At 35.8% G+C, this 14,085-nt stretch overlaps 1 protein-coding gene across 1 annotated transcript; it reads right to left on the bottom strand.

Moving 5' to 3' along the window:
- Positions 1 to 55: 55 nt before the first annotated feature.
- LOC146145292 (protein Spindly-B-like) lies at positions 56 to 13,779 on the bottom strand. The gene is made up of 13 exons (XM_083390006.1): positions 13,668 to 13,779; positions 10,453 to 10,574; positions 10,189 to 10,323; positions 9,681 to 9,811; positions 9,250 to 9,373; positions 8,867 to 8,956; positions 8,328 to 8,467; positions 7,857 to 7,926; positions 5,930 to 6,067; positions 5,233 to 5,333; positions 3,070 to 3,257; positions 2,252 to 2,389; positions 56 to 1,802 (listed from the first exon to the last, which is right to left on the bottom strand). Exons 1-13 carry the CDS (start codon positions 13,753 to 13,755, stop codon positions 1,663 to 1,665), a joined length of 1,605 nt encoding a protein of 534 aa, XP_083246132.1. The 5' UTR covers positions 13,756 to 13,779; the 3' UTR covers positions 56 to 1,662.
- Positions 13,780 to 14,085: the final 306 nt, after the last annotated feature.

Below are 14,085 nucleotides of genomic sequence, written 5' to 3'. Positions count from 1 at the left end.
TCGCTTACTTTCTCGGACAGTGGTTCCCAACTTTAACTGATTCACGGACCCCTTTGAAGAAACCAACATTTACCAATATGTTGCCTTTGGAAACCATTGCTCTATTTCTAAAAGATATACTGACTAAAAATACAACGTCGGTATAAAATAGTACATTAGCACCGTAAAACGTTATAGATAATATATACCGATTTGTCCATCATCGACAAAAACAATAAACAAGGTTCGGGGAGAATTGATGGGATGTTATTTTAAAGCAAAGGAGCTGCTTTAAACATATATGTTTTGTTAAACAAGAAATAAGAGCACGGGAATCTGGCAAGGGGGTAAAAATATCAGCCAGCACAAAAGCGACTCGACCAACGTTAGTCTACGATAATTGGCTAAAGCAAGAATGTTGTTGACATCTTACAACAAATCCGGGGTCAGAACTCTGCGAGAAAAAGGGGTTGGGGGTCAGCACAACAAGCTGAAGTGGTGGCCGCAAGTGGACTGAAAAATTTTTCTTTTTCTTTTGCATTTATGATATGTAAATGTTATAATTAATGTGCAACACATTTTCCGACGATGTTCCGCAGTACTTCAAAGGGTGCATGCAAAGAAGTTGTTTATGAATAACAAAAATTGTCGTGAAAAGAGCAGTGGTAGATTAAAAAATTAATATATCCCTCGTTTAGTGATCACAGAAAACACGGCGTTTTAAAGAAAAAATATATTAAACGGGATAAGCACGGCTACGATTAATAGTTCTCGAAAACTGCTGCAAGTAAAACATATTTTAAAGAAATTATATTTTGTTCTTTAGAAAATAATGGCAGAATAAATAAAAGTTCACATTTCAGTAAAAAAAATTAATGAAAGCTACTCTGCGTCAACGTATAGAGCGGTCATGTGCAAATGGCGGATCGCGATCCGTTCCGGATCTTTTCAACGTTTTGCGCGTATCTTCTAATGTAGTCTTGAAAAAATAAAATACTTACTTTTTGACTATTTAAACTATACGTAAGTGCGAAAAAATTTCGCGCTTTGCGCGAATGATTTTTCTACGTCCAACTTGTTTACGTTTTGATGCTGTCTTTTGAACTAGATCAGCACTTCAACGGAAAACGTATTCAAAAATATTGGTCATATATTTTTTAACATTCTTTATTTTCGGCAATGGAATAAAAACTTCATGAAATTCAAAGGAAATGCTGGTATGCCTAAAAAAATCGCGCTCGCTTCGCTCGCCACGTGCCCCCCACTTACAAAGGTTGAATTTTACACCAAACAAACGCCTTTTTGAGCGCTTTGCGCCAACACTTTACTGCCTCCTTAAATGTAATTAAACGCGCTTTTAAGTGAAAAAAGAGATCCGAGGTCCGCCTGATTAAAAGTTGTTTGTTCTAACAATTTAATAACACAATTCTCAGTTAACATTTTGTGCGGCCCACAAAGACCTTTCTGAGTTTTCCCGCGACTAGAAAAAGGTTGCCGACTCCTGGTGTAAACCAATTCATCATTTTCTCAATGAAACATTCTTGGTGCTGCAGCACAATTCACTTTTGACTTTAAAATGCTGAAACAAATCTAGTTGTCCAAGTCGGACTATACAACTGGTCCTTTAAGTACATTTTGCAAAGGAAAAATTGACGACTTGCTAGTGTTTTGAATTTGCCCAAACTATTGCTGTTTGCATTGCGGTGGACACTCGGGGGCTTGGGCAGTGACTTTGTTAGGCGTGCTTGCTCCGGTTTTAATCTCCTGGTCAAGGCAAGGGGAAGCTTCGTCGGTAGAGCCCGCCAAAACAGACGAGGAAGAATCTGAGTGAAACAACGAACATTGATACTTTTGGGGCGTCTAAAGCAGGGCTACGAAGTCGGTTTGAAACTTATCGATGTTGCACTGAACATGTGATAATGGAAATGACCAACAGCCTTGCAAGATAAATGTCGACCTTAATTCCTGATCAGTAACAGCAGAATACTGTAGGAAAGCTAGCAATTCAGGTCAGACAGTATAAAACGATCTTAAAGATATATATATGTATATGCCAGCAAAGCCATCGTCAGTATATAATTCTATCGAAATTATGAATTCATTCCAATAAGAGCTACTGACGATGCATTTGCTGGCGAAATATATACAGTTTTAAGATATTTTAAGAGTGTCTGACCTGAATTGCTAGCTTTGCTAGAGTATTCTGCTGAAACTAATCGAGTCCGACTTCGCTTTAAAGAAAAAAGGCACGATCGCATATTTATAGTAATACCTTTCTTTTTCCGTTTTGGCGAAACGGCTTGATTTTCTTTTTCTTGCAGACGGTTATCGGAAAGGACTTCTTCGCTGTCCGCTGAAATTCCAGGGATCTTTTCGGTTTTGACCCACTTAATGCCCTGCTTTCCTCGAACTAACAAAGCAGGTTCTTAATTAGACGAGTAAACAAAAAAAGAACATTCAAACCCTAAGAAGAACATTATAACCAGAAACGATAATAATTTGTAAACCACGTGAATTAGTTTTGTTCATTTTAGAGCACAAATTTCTCGGCAAAGTAGACCCCATATAAAGATTTGTATACGGACCACTGCTTTTCAACATTTTAAACTTTGTTCACGCCTATGACAAACCGATGTAGTTTGTTCACGCAAATGCCGACAAACGCCGTAATAACCACGCAACACACCCGTAGTACAAATGAGCACCAGTTGGTAACAGTTGTTGCAAGATTCGTAAATCGTAACTAATAAAGTTTTCTGATATTTTTTAGATTGGTGTATGCCTTGCAATGGGCACAAACAATACTATCAAAAATAAATACCTCAACCCGCATTTACCCATCTGCGTTGGTTCACCCTTGTAAAAAGTTCACACATCCGCCTAAGCCCTATGGTTATTATCACCAACCTAGTTTTAAAAGGTTGGTGGTAATACTTTAATTGTGGTAGCCCAACCCCCGACAACCGATATCACAAGGAGCCAGTGCCATAGTGGAGGTGAGACTACAATCGTTGGGTGTTAACGGTTTTAGCGCTCATATAGTCTTTCCAATAAAGAATCATCCTATTTTCAAAAAAAAAATTATCTTACCCTCCTCCCCACATTTCAGCTTTAAGCGAGTGATTTCGATTTGCAATTTGGTCACTTGGGCGCGCAACGCGTCGCGGTCACGGTTGGCTGCGTACGTTTCCTGCTGCGCTTCGCTGACTTGCCGCGATTCGGCAATTAGGTGTAATCGAGATCGACTGCATTCCTCTTCCAAAGCCAACTTTTCGCTCCTGAAACGCGGGAAAGCATGCGGATGAAAAACCTGTATGTCCTATTTCAGAGGTTCTCAACCGCAGGGGAATTGCCCACTATAAGCGGAGAAATTTTAAGTTTTATGGCGGGAATTAGGTATTTGTTTGAAAAATAACAACCATGTGAATTGTTTAGGGCCCGTTTTTGAGTTAATTGTTCAAAAAACTAGTTATTAGTTTTTACAGAATATTATATTAGGACCAGCACCCTTTTATTTTGAGTTTTTTTATGACAGGTTTAACATGTCATGTAGCTTGTAGAAAGGTGCACCTTTAGAAACCCAAATATACATATATTTCGCTTATCGTACAAAGATGTTTAAAAAAACATTTTTATGCTTAAATGAAATTATGCTTTTCCAACTGCACTGCTTTCCTGCCAATTTAAATAAATTTGATTAAACAGTTGCGGCTTCTTAAATTTCACCAACGGTCTTTCAAAATATAGTCTACGTTTGGATTGGCCGATGCCTCACAGAGGAGAGCGTTCAAAGCAAGGATAAATCAATGGGGAAAGCGGGACAAATAAAGAGTGTGGCAGCGTGTGTGAAGTAGTTTTCAAAACATTATCAACATGTGTAAAATGTTGCGGAGAATTGTTTCCAATTAAAACAATCATCCAATTATTCGATGGCCATGTGCACATTATAGTCGGGAGTGAAATTTAGGACTAATTCGCAAAGAACATATGTAATATGTAGAGTTGTATACTGGTGCAAGTTCTGAGCGAAGCCCACCTAAACTTAAATATCTAAAAAACAATGCAGATATTTTTCGCACACCAGAAATAACTTTGACGGAAGAGTACAGTCCTTCATTGTTACCACGGAGTGTATACAGGTGCTCTTTTAAGGGGTGAATTTACTTTTAAATAGCAGTAAGGTGTTCACAGGATGAAAAAATTTATAAACAACTGCCCTTCTGGGTAAAACTAGGACACGAAAAGACAGCTTTTAATGTTTTTCGAACATTAATCTTGACATGTTTAACCAAGACAAGAAAAGAGCATTCCAGCGATGACAGTGACTCACGATATGGTATGATTTTGAACAAGAGCATTTTAACAGAAAAATAGGAGAAATGTAACCAAAATACTCGGTTAATCCTTGTAAAACAGTATAGACTTTCTTGTCTCAGTCAAAATCGGTCACTATAGGTTCTAGTTTATAAAAGAGAAATATATTTCGCCGATCACGGCATCATCAGTCTCTTATTCAAATAGACTCATTCTATTCTTTTATAAACTAGAACCTATAGTGACTGATGTTGACTGAGACCAGAAAGTCAATACTGTTTTGCTACCATTCGAAGTCATTGTCGTCATTAACGTGCATTAGGGCGAGGAGATATCTTCTTTTTTACATATTCAGTTTGCATTAATCCTTGTATTAAGCCTTAAGCGTTTGACACAATTTTACGACAAATACGACCCCAGTCAGATATTATCGCAAATCCCTACTTCGCCTAGCCGACTATAAGTTATAATTTAGCATCGATAAGACTTAAAGACGCACAAGAAGTTTAAGTTTCTCTTTATTGACTAAAGGTGAACCTTATCTGCAACTTGCGCGTATTTAGGTGAAAGATGACGGCAATTTAGACGTAATCTGATCGCTGTTTAAACGCGGTAATTTGTAGCTTTGAGGCTGTTTTGTGGAATCTAATCGCTTTCCAGCTGCGTTTAAATATAAAAAAAAAATTACAATGGGTCAAAAAAGATAACTATTTTTAAGCTATAGGAGAAGTGTCTGTCATACCAAATATGAACAATCTAAACAGCCAGGTATTAGAAATAATCTAATAGTCGCGTTTAAGTTAGGCGGTTACACACAAAAAAAGGTTACAAAAAAATGTTACAAAAAAACGTTAACTAATAAAAAAGACGCATGAGCATTGAGCATTTAACCCACGGCAGAAAATGCAAGAGCAAGATTGGCGAAAAAACAAGACTCACTCTTTTTTCTTGAGCAGAATTTCCAGCAGTTCTACGACGTGATTGTCTTTGCCGGCCGCGTTTACCAGATTTGAAAGTTCCGAGCTGTCTTTCTGGGCGACCTGGCAGTACAAAAACTTTTCTGTAAATAAAAAACAAAAAATACACAAGACGCATCTGGAAATGATTGCTGTCATCAATGAAAGAAGGCTTGTAGGATAACTTTCTTAAAGCGGCAGTATTTTTCGTAAGGAGATAACCACTTTTTAAAAAAATATATTAGCTAAAAATAATAAGTAGAACGAACGTGTTCTGGTCAAGTTCTAATAAAATTGTTCGGTTCAAAGTGTGCAAGTGTAGTTCGTGAAATTACATTTCCGATTTACACTTAACTTTTGCTTAATTCTTGTAGAATCAAAACGAAAACTTGGTTGCTCATATACCACGCACGGCTTGTTGGAAAATTGGCTTCAGTGAGTTTTTACTCTGTCAGCACGAAAGCCCCTTAAAATCGTCAACACAACAAAACGTGACTTTCTTCACTTACAAAACACCCCTGGCCCCTCTACTCTTAAAAAGAAAATGAAATAAAATCAGGAGCGTTGCCAAACAGAAACTATCCATTGTTGTCAAAACACCAACAATAAACGGTAAATACAAACCCAAAATGAACTTAAAACAAGAATGAACGCTAACAGTTAGCTGATGAACAACATACCTCTCTCTCCAGCAAGCCAACTTTCTCCACGAGGGAGGCGACATCACTCCTTGATTCCCGTAGGGAGCTTTCCAGTTTTTCGACCCTGGCTCTGTGCGCCCCACCGTCGCCGCACTGCATCATACGCACCAGCTGCGTCTGAGTAAAACAAAAATAGCGGTGTTTATAGTGGTGCTGTACTTATTCCATCGTCGAGCAGAGAATTTCCAGCAACGCCGCGGTTGCGTCGTGTCGTTTAGTTATTTGTTGAAGTTGAAATTTGTAGTGAAACAAATTGATTTGGCATCAAGGCCGACGAGAGTTGCTAAATGTGGTCAAGTATTCGTCACGAACCTGTCCTAACGTTTTGTGCACGCGCCTATACCAAGTTGTATTTTCTAAAAACAACACCGAAAATTTTATATTAAAACGCCGTATGAAATAACACGATTGCCGTACTAAAAGTAATTGGAAAAAAATTGAAATCGTAATTGAAAAACCGATATACCATTAAAATTTAACTATTACAACCAGTGTTCCCTCTAAGTTGCGCAATTACACAGCTACCACAGACAAAATGCGCAGTAAAATTTCCTTTTGCGCACTCAAATCCTTCTCAAATTAAAACTAAACTATCTGCACTTTTTTGCCAGAAGCATTTCGCATTGGCCATTTTTTCGTTGATGTTTGTAGGTGAAAACAAATCAAATTGACGATTGTGACGTAATAATCGATTTCATCATTCATGCTGTGTATATTTTTTATCTCACGTAGAATTAAAGGGAAAAAAAAGAGTTTAGAAGAGTGCTGAACACAGCAGTGGAGTGTTTGACAATAATTCGGGATCGTAAAACCTAAATGCATTTTTTGGGACGTAGATTTTTAACACAGTCGCAAAATTTTTGTGCATATACAGCTGTGGGGTCAATACCAGGGAGTCGAACGGTTTGACTTTTCCGGTTCAGGTTCGGTTCGGGTTCAAGGATTTTTTCGGAATCCGGTTCAGTTCCGGTTTCGATTCGGAACAATTTAAAAGTTCCGGTTCAGCTCCGGTTCGACCATCGTTATTTCAAAACCGGTTCATAAAGTTCCGGTTCGGATAAAATATAAGTTGCAAAAAAAATAGAAATGAGTGAATCGTTCGCGATTCGAACACTGATTACAACTATATGATAAGAAAAGAAACATTGATTTTTTTAACATTTGAGTCGTTTTTATTTGTTTATAACTACTGTTCCGTGCACTACTGTTTTTTCGCGCAGCAAAGGAATATCTATAGAATTCGCCACTTTTTCTCCAACCAATTATTAGGGTTGCTCAGATTTTGACAAAAAATGAACGTTTATCGAACTGTTTCCCGTGGTTTGGACCTTAAAATATGAATGCTAAAATATAAGTAAAAATACTTTAGTTTCGCTTAACGAGCTTAATGCTTTATATTAAATCATCTATTTTTAAGAATTGCCTGTTATAAATTGGCCAATTTTGCTGTATTGGGTAAAAATGTAAGCAAATAGTACAATATGATCAATTGCCAGGAAGCATAATATTTGTTTTGTTTTGATAAATGCTTGCGTCTTTAAATGTTAATGCAACCGCCAATGTTCTGCAAAGACTGACAAAACGTTAGCGCGTTGCTATGCATCATCACTGACGTATGTTGAGTCTCTAACGCTTCATACCTGGAGTATTCAGTATAAAATACTTGAGCATTTGATGATCTATTCACTGGCATTACGAGAAGAAATCGACTTCGATGTTTCCACTGAATATTTTAGTTAAAGCACGTCGATCAGAGTAGTGCTTTGTATTATGTTCCAGTTTAGTTGGAAACAATAAATAGCTCCCTGTGGTTCAATAGCGCTACTTTTTTACAAGCCGCTATAGCTTTCATGGTAAAATGTATGACAGTGAAACTTCACAAGTTACCCACAACAATTTATCGCACCTTGAGCTGAATGGAGTAGTTCACTTGCTGCGTGTATTTCTTTTCCAGGCTTTTCACCTTTACTTGGGCGCTGAACAAAAGTTAGTGACACTTGTACAAAAGTTGGTGACACTTGTTCACCAAGGTAACATGAACAAAATGCAGTGATAAAACGTTTTCTTTGCAATCATATTAAGTCAAAGATTATTAATTTATAAGAGTGTGAGATTTCAAATCAAATTAAGTAAGAGCGAATTGTTTAGAGAAATGATTACTTTTGTTCAAAGTTCAGCATACGTCAAGCTGTTAAAAATAGGCAAATGCTGAGAATAGCAAAAAACGATCGCTATACTAATCTCGAAGATAATGCTTTGCGGGCTTATTTTATTTTAAAACCAACGTATTAATTAGTAAATCTACGATTGACAAAAGAGATTGACAAAGGTTTTAGGCCTTGTCTGAATTTCCTTGACCCGTTTTGGTCCCGAATACCTGATCAGCCTTTTCTCCGCCTTCAATCTTCTGTCCTCGACCTCAGCAAACAGGGAATTCCCCCGACGCTCGGGGTCCTGGCCCTCAAGTCTGGCCAGTTCGATCTCACCCTGAAGTTCCCGGTTTTCCTGGCGGGCTTCCTGTGTTTTTTAACAGAAAATAAACGCAAAATTGTTAATTTTGAGGCGTTTTTCGGTTTCTACTGGTAGAAACGGTGTGAAGCGTTTACAGATTTATCGTGTTTCCTATTGACTTAAAATTTTATTTTTTTGCAAATCTCACCATCGCGGGCTCCCTTGATATTTTCTTTTTTGAGCCGTAATCGCCATGTATTAACATGTATTAAATTCATGTGCGAATGTCGTTACTGGTAAAAACAATGCTTAAACGGAATAACACAGAGAAAAAACGCGAGTTGTGGGCTACAGCCTTACATAGAAAATTGGAAGGTATTAGGTAATATATTAAAATGGACGACTCTTTAATAGGTAAATCACAGTTATACGACAGTTTATCTGAATGTTTTAGTCTACAGTCACCTCAAGTGAATTATAATAGGAGATACTGTCTTTTTCCGCAGTATCTTTGTCAGTCTGCAGGGTTTCGTTCATTCTCAATAATGATTTGTTCTGAAACGTCAACAAATAATAGAAAAACAAAAAAAAAAAATTTTATTCGGGCCCCATAATAAGTCTACCAGAATTTTATAAGAATTAGAATAGAATCTCTCAAAATTGTTTTTTTTTTTAATTCCTCTTATATTATTTTTTAATATATTACATTTTTGAGAAAACATTTTTTGCATTTAATATACTTAGTAGTTTGTTTCTTATGCCTTTTAGTCCTCCAATATAGTAAGCAATAAATGAAAATTTTTTTTAAAATAGATGAAAAGGAAGAGTCTAAAAAAAAAAATTCATACTTGTAATTGTAAGTTTTCAACAGTGGCCTGAAACTCAAGAATTTCACTGCTCTGTGAATTGAGTTGGATCTGTAACTTTTGGATTTCCGCACTTAGCTCCGACATTTCTGGCGACAAAGACTCACTGTAGAGCAATACCACGGCATGAATGCAACACGCAATTTTAACACTGTGAAGTTATTGGTAAACAAAAAATAACTAAAAAATTATCCTATTTTTGAAATAGTTTAAGATTGGTTATTAGTACGTATGGTGTTATGACAAGGAATTCTAAAATGTTATTGTAACCTCAATTAGTCCATAAAAATAGAGTAACCTGCTTCAAAGCATATTTTTTATGCACTTCAACTAAACATAAACCTAAAACAGAACAAACCTAGTTTAGTTGTTTACCGTTTCACCATAGTTTTCTATGCATTAAATAAATTTACTTTTTGGAACCAGTCATGTAAAAAGCATTGCTTTCAAGATCTGTGATTTTATCTTGTAAATGATCATTTTTGGTTGTAAGTTGCTGTATTGACAGATTTTTTTCATCCATTTCATTGTTCAACTCAAGCATCTACATGAAAAGGTATTCTTAATTATAAATACAAAGTATTTATAAAAGTAATACAAAGTATTTATGCCACGGGTAAACAAAGCTTTTAATAAATAGAAGAAAAAATATTGTTTTTTAGTTTAGCAACTCACCACTCGCCCATGGCGAGTGCAAAATCCCAACCCTGATACATAAACTTTCTTGAATGTGTTAAATATTACACCATACAAATCGAAAAAAAAAAATTGTTAGTTGCCATGACCAAGTAATTTGGGATACTATTGTGCATACGTTATAAACATTGCAAAAAAATATCCAGCTACAGTTGCATTTAAATGTAGAAATTTTAAATAAAATATTTATACACCCTTTACATAAAAAATATTTTAAATTAATACCTTGTTTTTGAGGCTGGAAATTTCTCTCAAGTGTCTTTTTTCCTCAACATCTGTTTCTTTTTTAAATTGAGCAAGCTGTGCTTGTTTCTCTTCGTGCAGGCTACTTTCATAACGCTCTGATGCATTTTCATACATCTGTTGCAGCAAAACAGTACACTTAAGTTGTTTATTTTAACAAATACAATTAATGTACATTATCTTTAACATATATGATCATAAAAAAAAACCTTTTATGATCATATATGATTTAAAAATCCAGTCGACCTTTAACTTCATTTCAGTTGAATGTTTGAACTGCTCAAACTCTTCGCACATGCTTTCATGCTCGGACTGAAGTTTGAAAACCTCTTCCTCCAAATGTGAGTTGGTTTCCAACAAAGTTTGTCCTGTTTCAAAGTTAGGATGAGTACTTTACTTCAAAATATACTAGCCCAGTGGTTCTCCATGGCCCATTTACGTTGCAAAAAAATTGTGGCCCAATAAATTTTTATGAAAGAAAAAAACGTAAAATATGTTTAGAACAAAACACAGCAGAACACATTTCAAAACAGATTATTTATTCAACTGTGCATTAGTGAAATACTTGCAGCTGGACAATAAATTTACATTCCTTTTTAATTCCACCCCAGCCAACTGGTTTGGAACCGCTTTACTACCCTATTAAATGCCCTTCCTTAAGTTTGCAGCCCACGCCAGTGTTTCTAAAACTTTTTTAAACTAAGGACGCACCTGTTGACCTCTAAAATGTGACGGCAACAGTATTCCTGCTCAGCTGTATTTTCTGCTTTTTTGTGCAAATTTTGGGGCACCTGCGCACTAATTTTTACAAGTGTCAGTCTTCAAATTCACCTAGATCTTGGGTGTGCGGTGCAAAAACTTATGGTGTGCCAGTGTGCATAAGTTAAAGTTTTATTTACACCTGGGGGAAGACAATCTGACACAACTCCTTTTAATGAAATTTAGGTGTGCAAACAAATTGCTTCAAAAAAATCTTGGGTGCATATTTGCGCAATATCCAAAGTTTCCAATCTGAAATGGGGTAAGTCAAAATATAAAATAATAAGTTAATTACCATGTTAAACTTTTTTCACATTTTTTTTATGTTTAATTTAAAATTGCACAAAACAGTTTTTTCAGTTTGCCAGATAGCAAAACAAAGGTTTAAATGGCCCTGAATTAAACTGTATAATAATTAAAAACTTTATTTTATTGACACATAAAGTTATCTGTTGTTTGTAATCAATTATTCTCAAACTAAGGTCTCTTAGGACCCAGATTACAAAATGCAGTATGGCAGAATGCTGGCGACTTGGCGACTATGTCGGCCGAAGAATCAGCCAGAAAACCAAAGAAATTGGTGCAAAAAAAAATTTAAGTAAAAAAAAAAATTTTAAATTAAAAATTTTTTTTTTTGAAAATTTTTTTTCCAACATCAAATTTACAAAACGCATTGTGGTTGTTTCCACACATATATAATCACATCTATTTTACAACCGGCAGAAATTAATTTTGTTGTGTCATTTTTAAAAAAATTACAGTAGTGTGAAGCACGTTGTTTAGTGAGAAAAAGCCAGTGTAAGGCATATAGACTGTTTATTATTTTAAAAAGTACACACTTTTGATCATACAATTGTTACGTGTTGGCAGTTTTACTTTGAATTGGCAAGTCTATATTGAGTTGATTTCCTGTATATTCAGTTCAATTCCCAATTCCTGTTAAATTTACAGGTATAACATTCGCAGCGGCATATTAAGGATGTACCAGGCTATGCTTCTCCCCCTAAGGCCTAGTATATTTTTGGTTGTTTAGTTACCCAAATGCAAAAAAAAATTCGCGAACTTTAGCCTGGTTTTGCTAGGTTTATGTGTCTTTGTTTTCAACAAATCTATCCCAACGGTAATATGCATACTATGGGGCATGTTGCACTGTGACTGTGACAGTTTCCATTAAATTTAATTATAAATATCATTATTTCGAGCAATATAAATTGGAAATTTATCCAAAGAATATTTTTTCTGCTTTTCAATCTGGTTTTGAGCAGCACGTTTTCACATAAGTTTGCCTGAAAACAGCTATCTATGTAACACTTTTAAAATAAGAAAAGCAGACATGGACGTACACCCCCAGGCCCCAGGTTGTACCTTCACATGTCCTTTATGTATTTGTTAAAGATGACTTAATGTCACAAAAAATGTTGCTACGTTTTGTTGTCTAATTTACTTAATAGCCCTGTTTATTGCTAAAACATGGCAAGGTTCATACATTCCTTAAGCGAACACATTTAGGTTTAGGGGGGAGACCAAAAACCGAAGAATTTTCGCCAAAAATGCTTGTCACCAGAAGGCTGGCAAGATTCTGACAGTCTGACAAAATGTATTTCGGCCTATTTCTGCCAATTTAATCTTTGACAAGGAATGCTTTTACAAAACCTCCATGACAAATTTTGTGTGAAAGATCCTTGTAAATTAATGATAAAAAATAGCTTTATAAGTAAATTAGCCCCCAAAAAAATTTAATTAAAAAGACGTGTGCTTGTTCTACACATATTCAATCCAATTTATTTTAAAAATTTGTATGAACATTATGCATTAAAATTGGCAGGAAATAATTTTTTGTGCCATTCTGAAAACAGTTTGGGAAATACGAAGCACGTTGTTTAGCAGGGAAAAGCCAGTGTTAGGCATATAGATTGTTTATTAGTTTAAAAAGTACTAAATTTCGATAGGACTGTTGTGTATTTGCAGTTTACTTGATTTGGCAAGTACTTCTTTATTAAGTTAAGAAAGCAATCATGATAGTCGCCATTCCGGTTAAATAGACAGGTATGACATTCGCATACGCCATGCTGTTCCACCTAAGGCTTAAACTATATTTTTGGCTGTTTTAATTACGTAAACGCAAAAAATTTCCGCGCTTCGTGTGAACTTCTGCCTCCTTTAGCTATGTTTGTTTCTCTCCTAGACATGTTCACCTCCAGTCCCCAAGCTGTACTTCAGCATACGCTATATTTATTTTTTTATGTTACAAAAAGTTTGGCGCCTTCGGCGCAACTTTTGGCTAATTCATTTACTTCCTAATAGTCTTGTTTGTTTTGACGTTTTTCTGAAATTGAAGTGTGCAATATATAAGTTTAGGTGTCCACATAAATTGCTTTGAAAAATATTAGATGAGAACATGCCACAGAATGCAGACTGGGTAACAGTGGCATGAAAGATTAACATAAACATCGCATGGAAAGCATGGAAAGTATGGCAAGTGTATACCTGTGATTTTTTATTAACAGACCACACCTGAACCCCTAAAAAATGAATCTTCACACTGATTTTTTATGTGACACTAGCAAAGTACACTTTTGAACTTAGTTTCACCCTGTCAACCCGATACTTTTTGGTACTGCTTTGGGGCACATGTAATCGTGCGCTCTACACTGCACCGCGAGATATGACATACTTTTAGGGCAGAAATATTGGTTTCTTACCATGCCTGCCAGCTTCCAAAAGATCTTTTTCTTTCTCCGAAAGTTTGTCTTTTAATATTTCAATATCTTCCTTAGCGTTTTGAGCCATTTTCTATTTTTGGTAATGTTAAATATCCGAAAAGGCACTGTAACTCCTGTGATGCCAATTTTTAACTTTATTTTTCCCGCTAAACAATTTCTCAATTACGTATAGATCTCAGGGCTTTTGTAACGCCTGGTCCAAAGTCTCTATTGTATGAACTTTGGCCTGGTCAAACTGTTTTAAATATATATGTACACTTGTACCTGACGTAACTTTAAGGGCAAAGTCCATAGAAATATTGAGACTTTGGTCAGTGGTAATTGATTTTTGCATTATCGTTCGAAATGCTGCGAATAGTACAAATATTTTACTGCAGAAAATAGCAATCTGGAAAAA

Source organism: Ascidiella aspersa, chromosome 5, assembly GCF_963924565.1.
Source record: "Ascidiella aspersa chromosome 5, kaAscAspe10.2, whole genome shotgun sequence".
Lineage (NCBI taxonomy): Eukaryota > Metazoa > Chordata > Ascidiacea > Phlebobranchia > Ascidiidae > Ascidiella > Ascidiella aspersa.
Note: the sequence above shows the minus strand (reverse complement) of the source record. Positions and strands in the feature narration are given on the sequence as shown.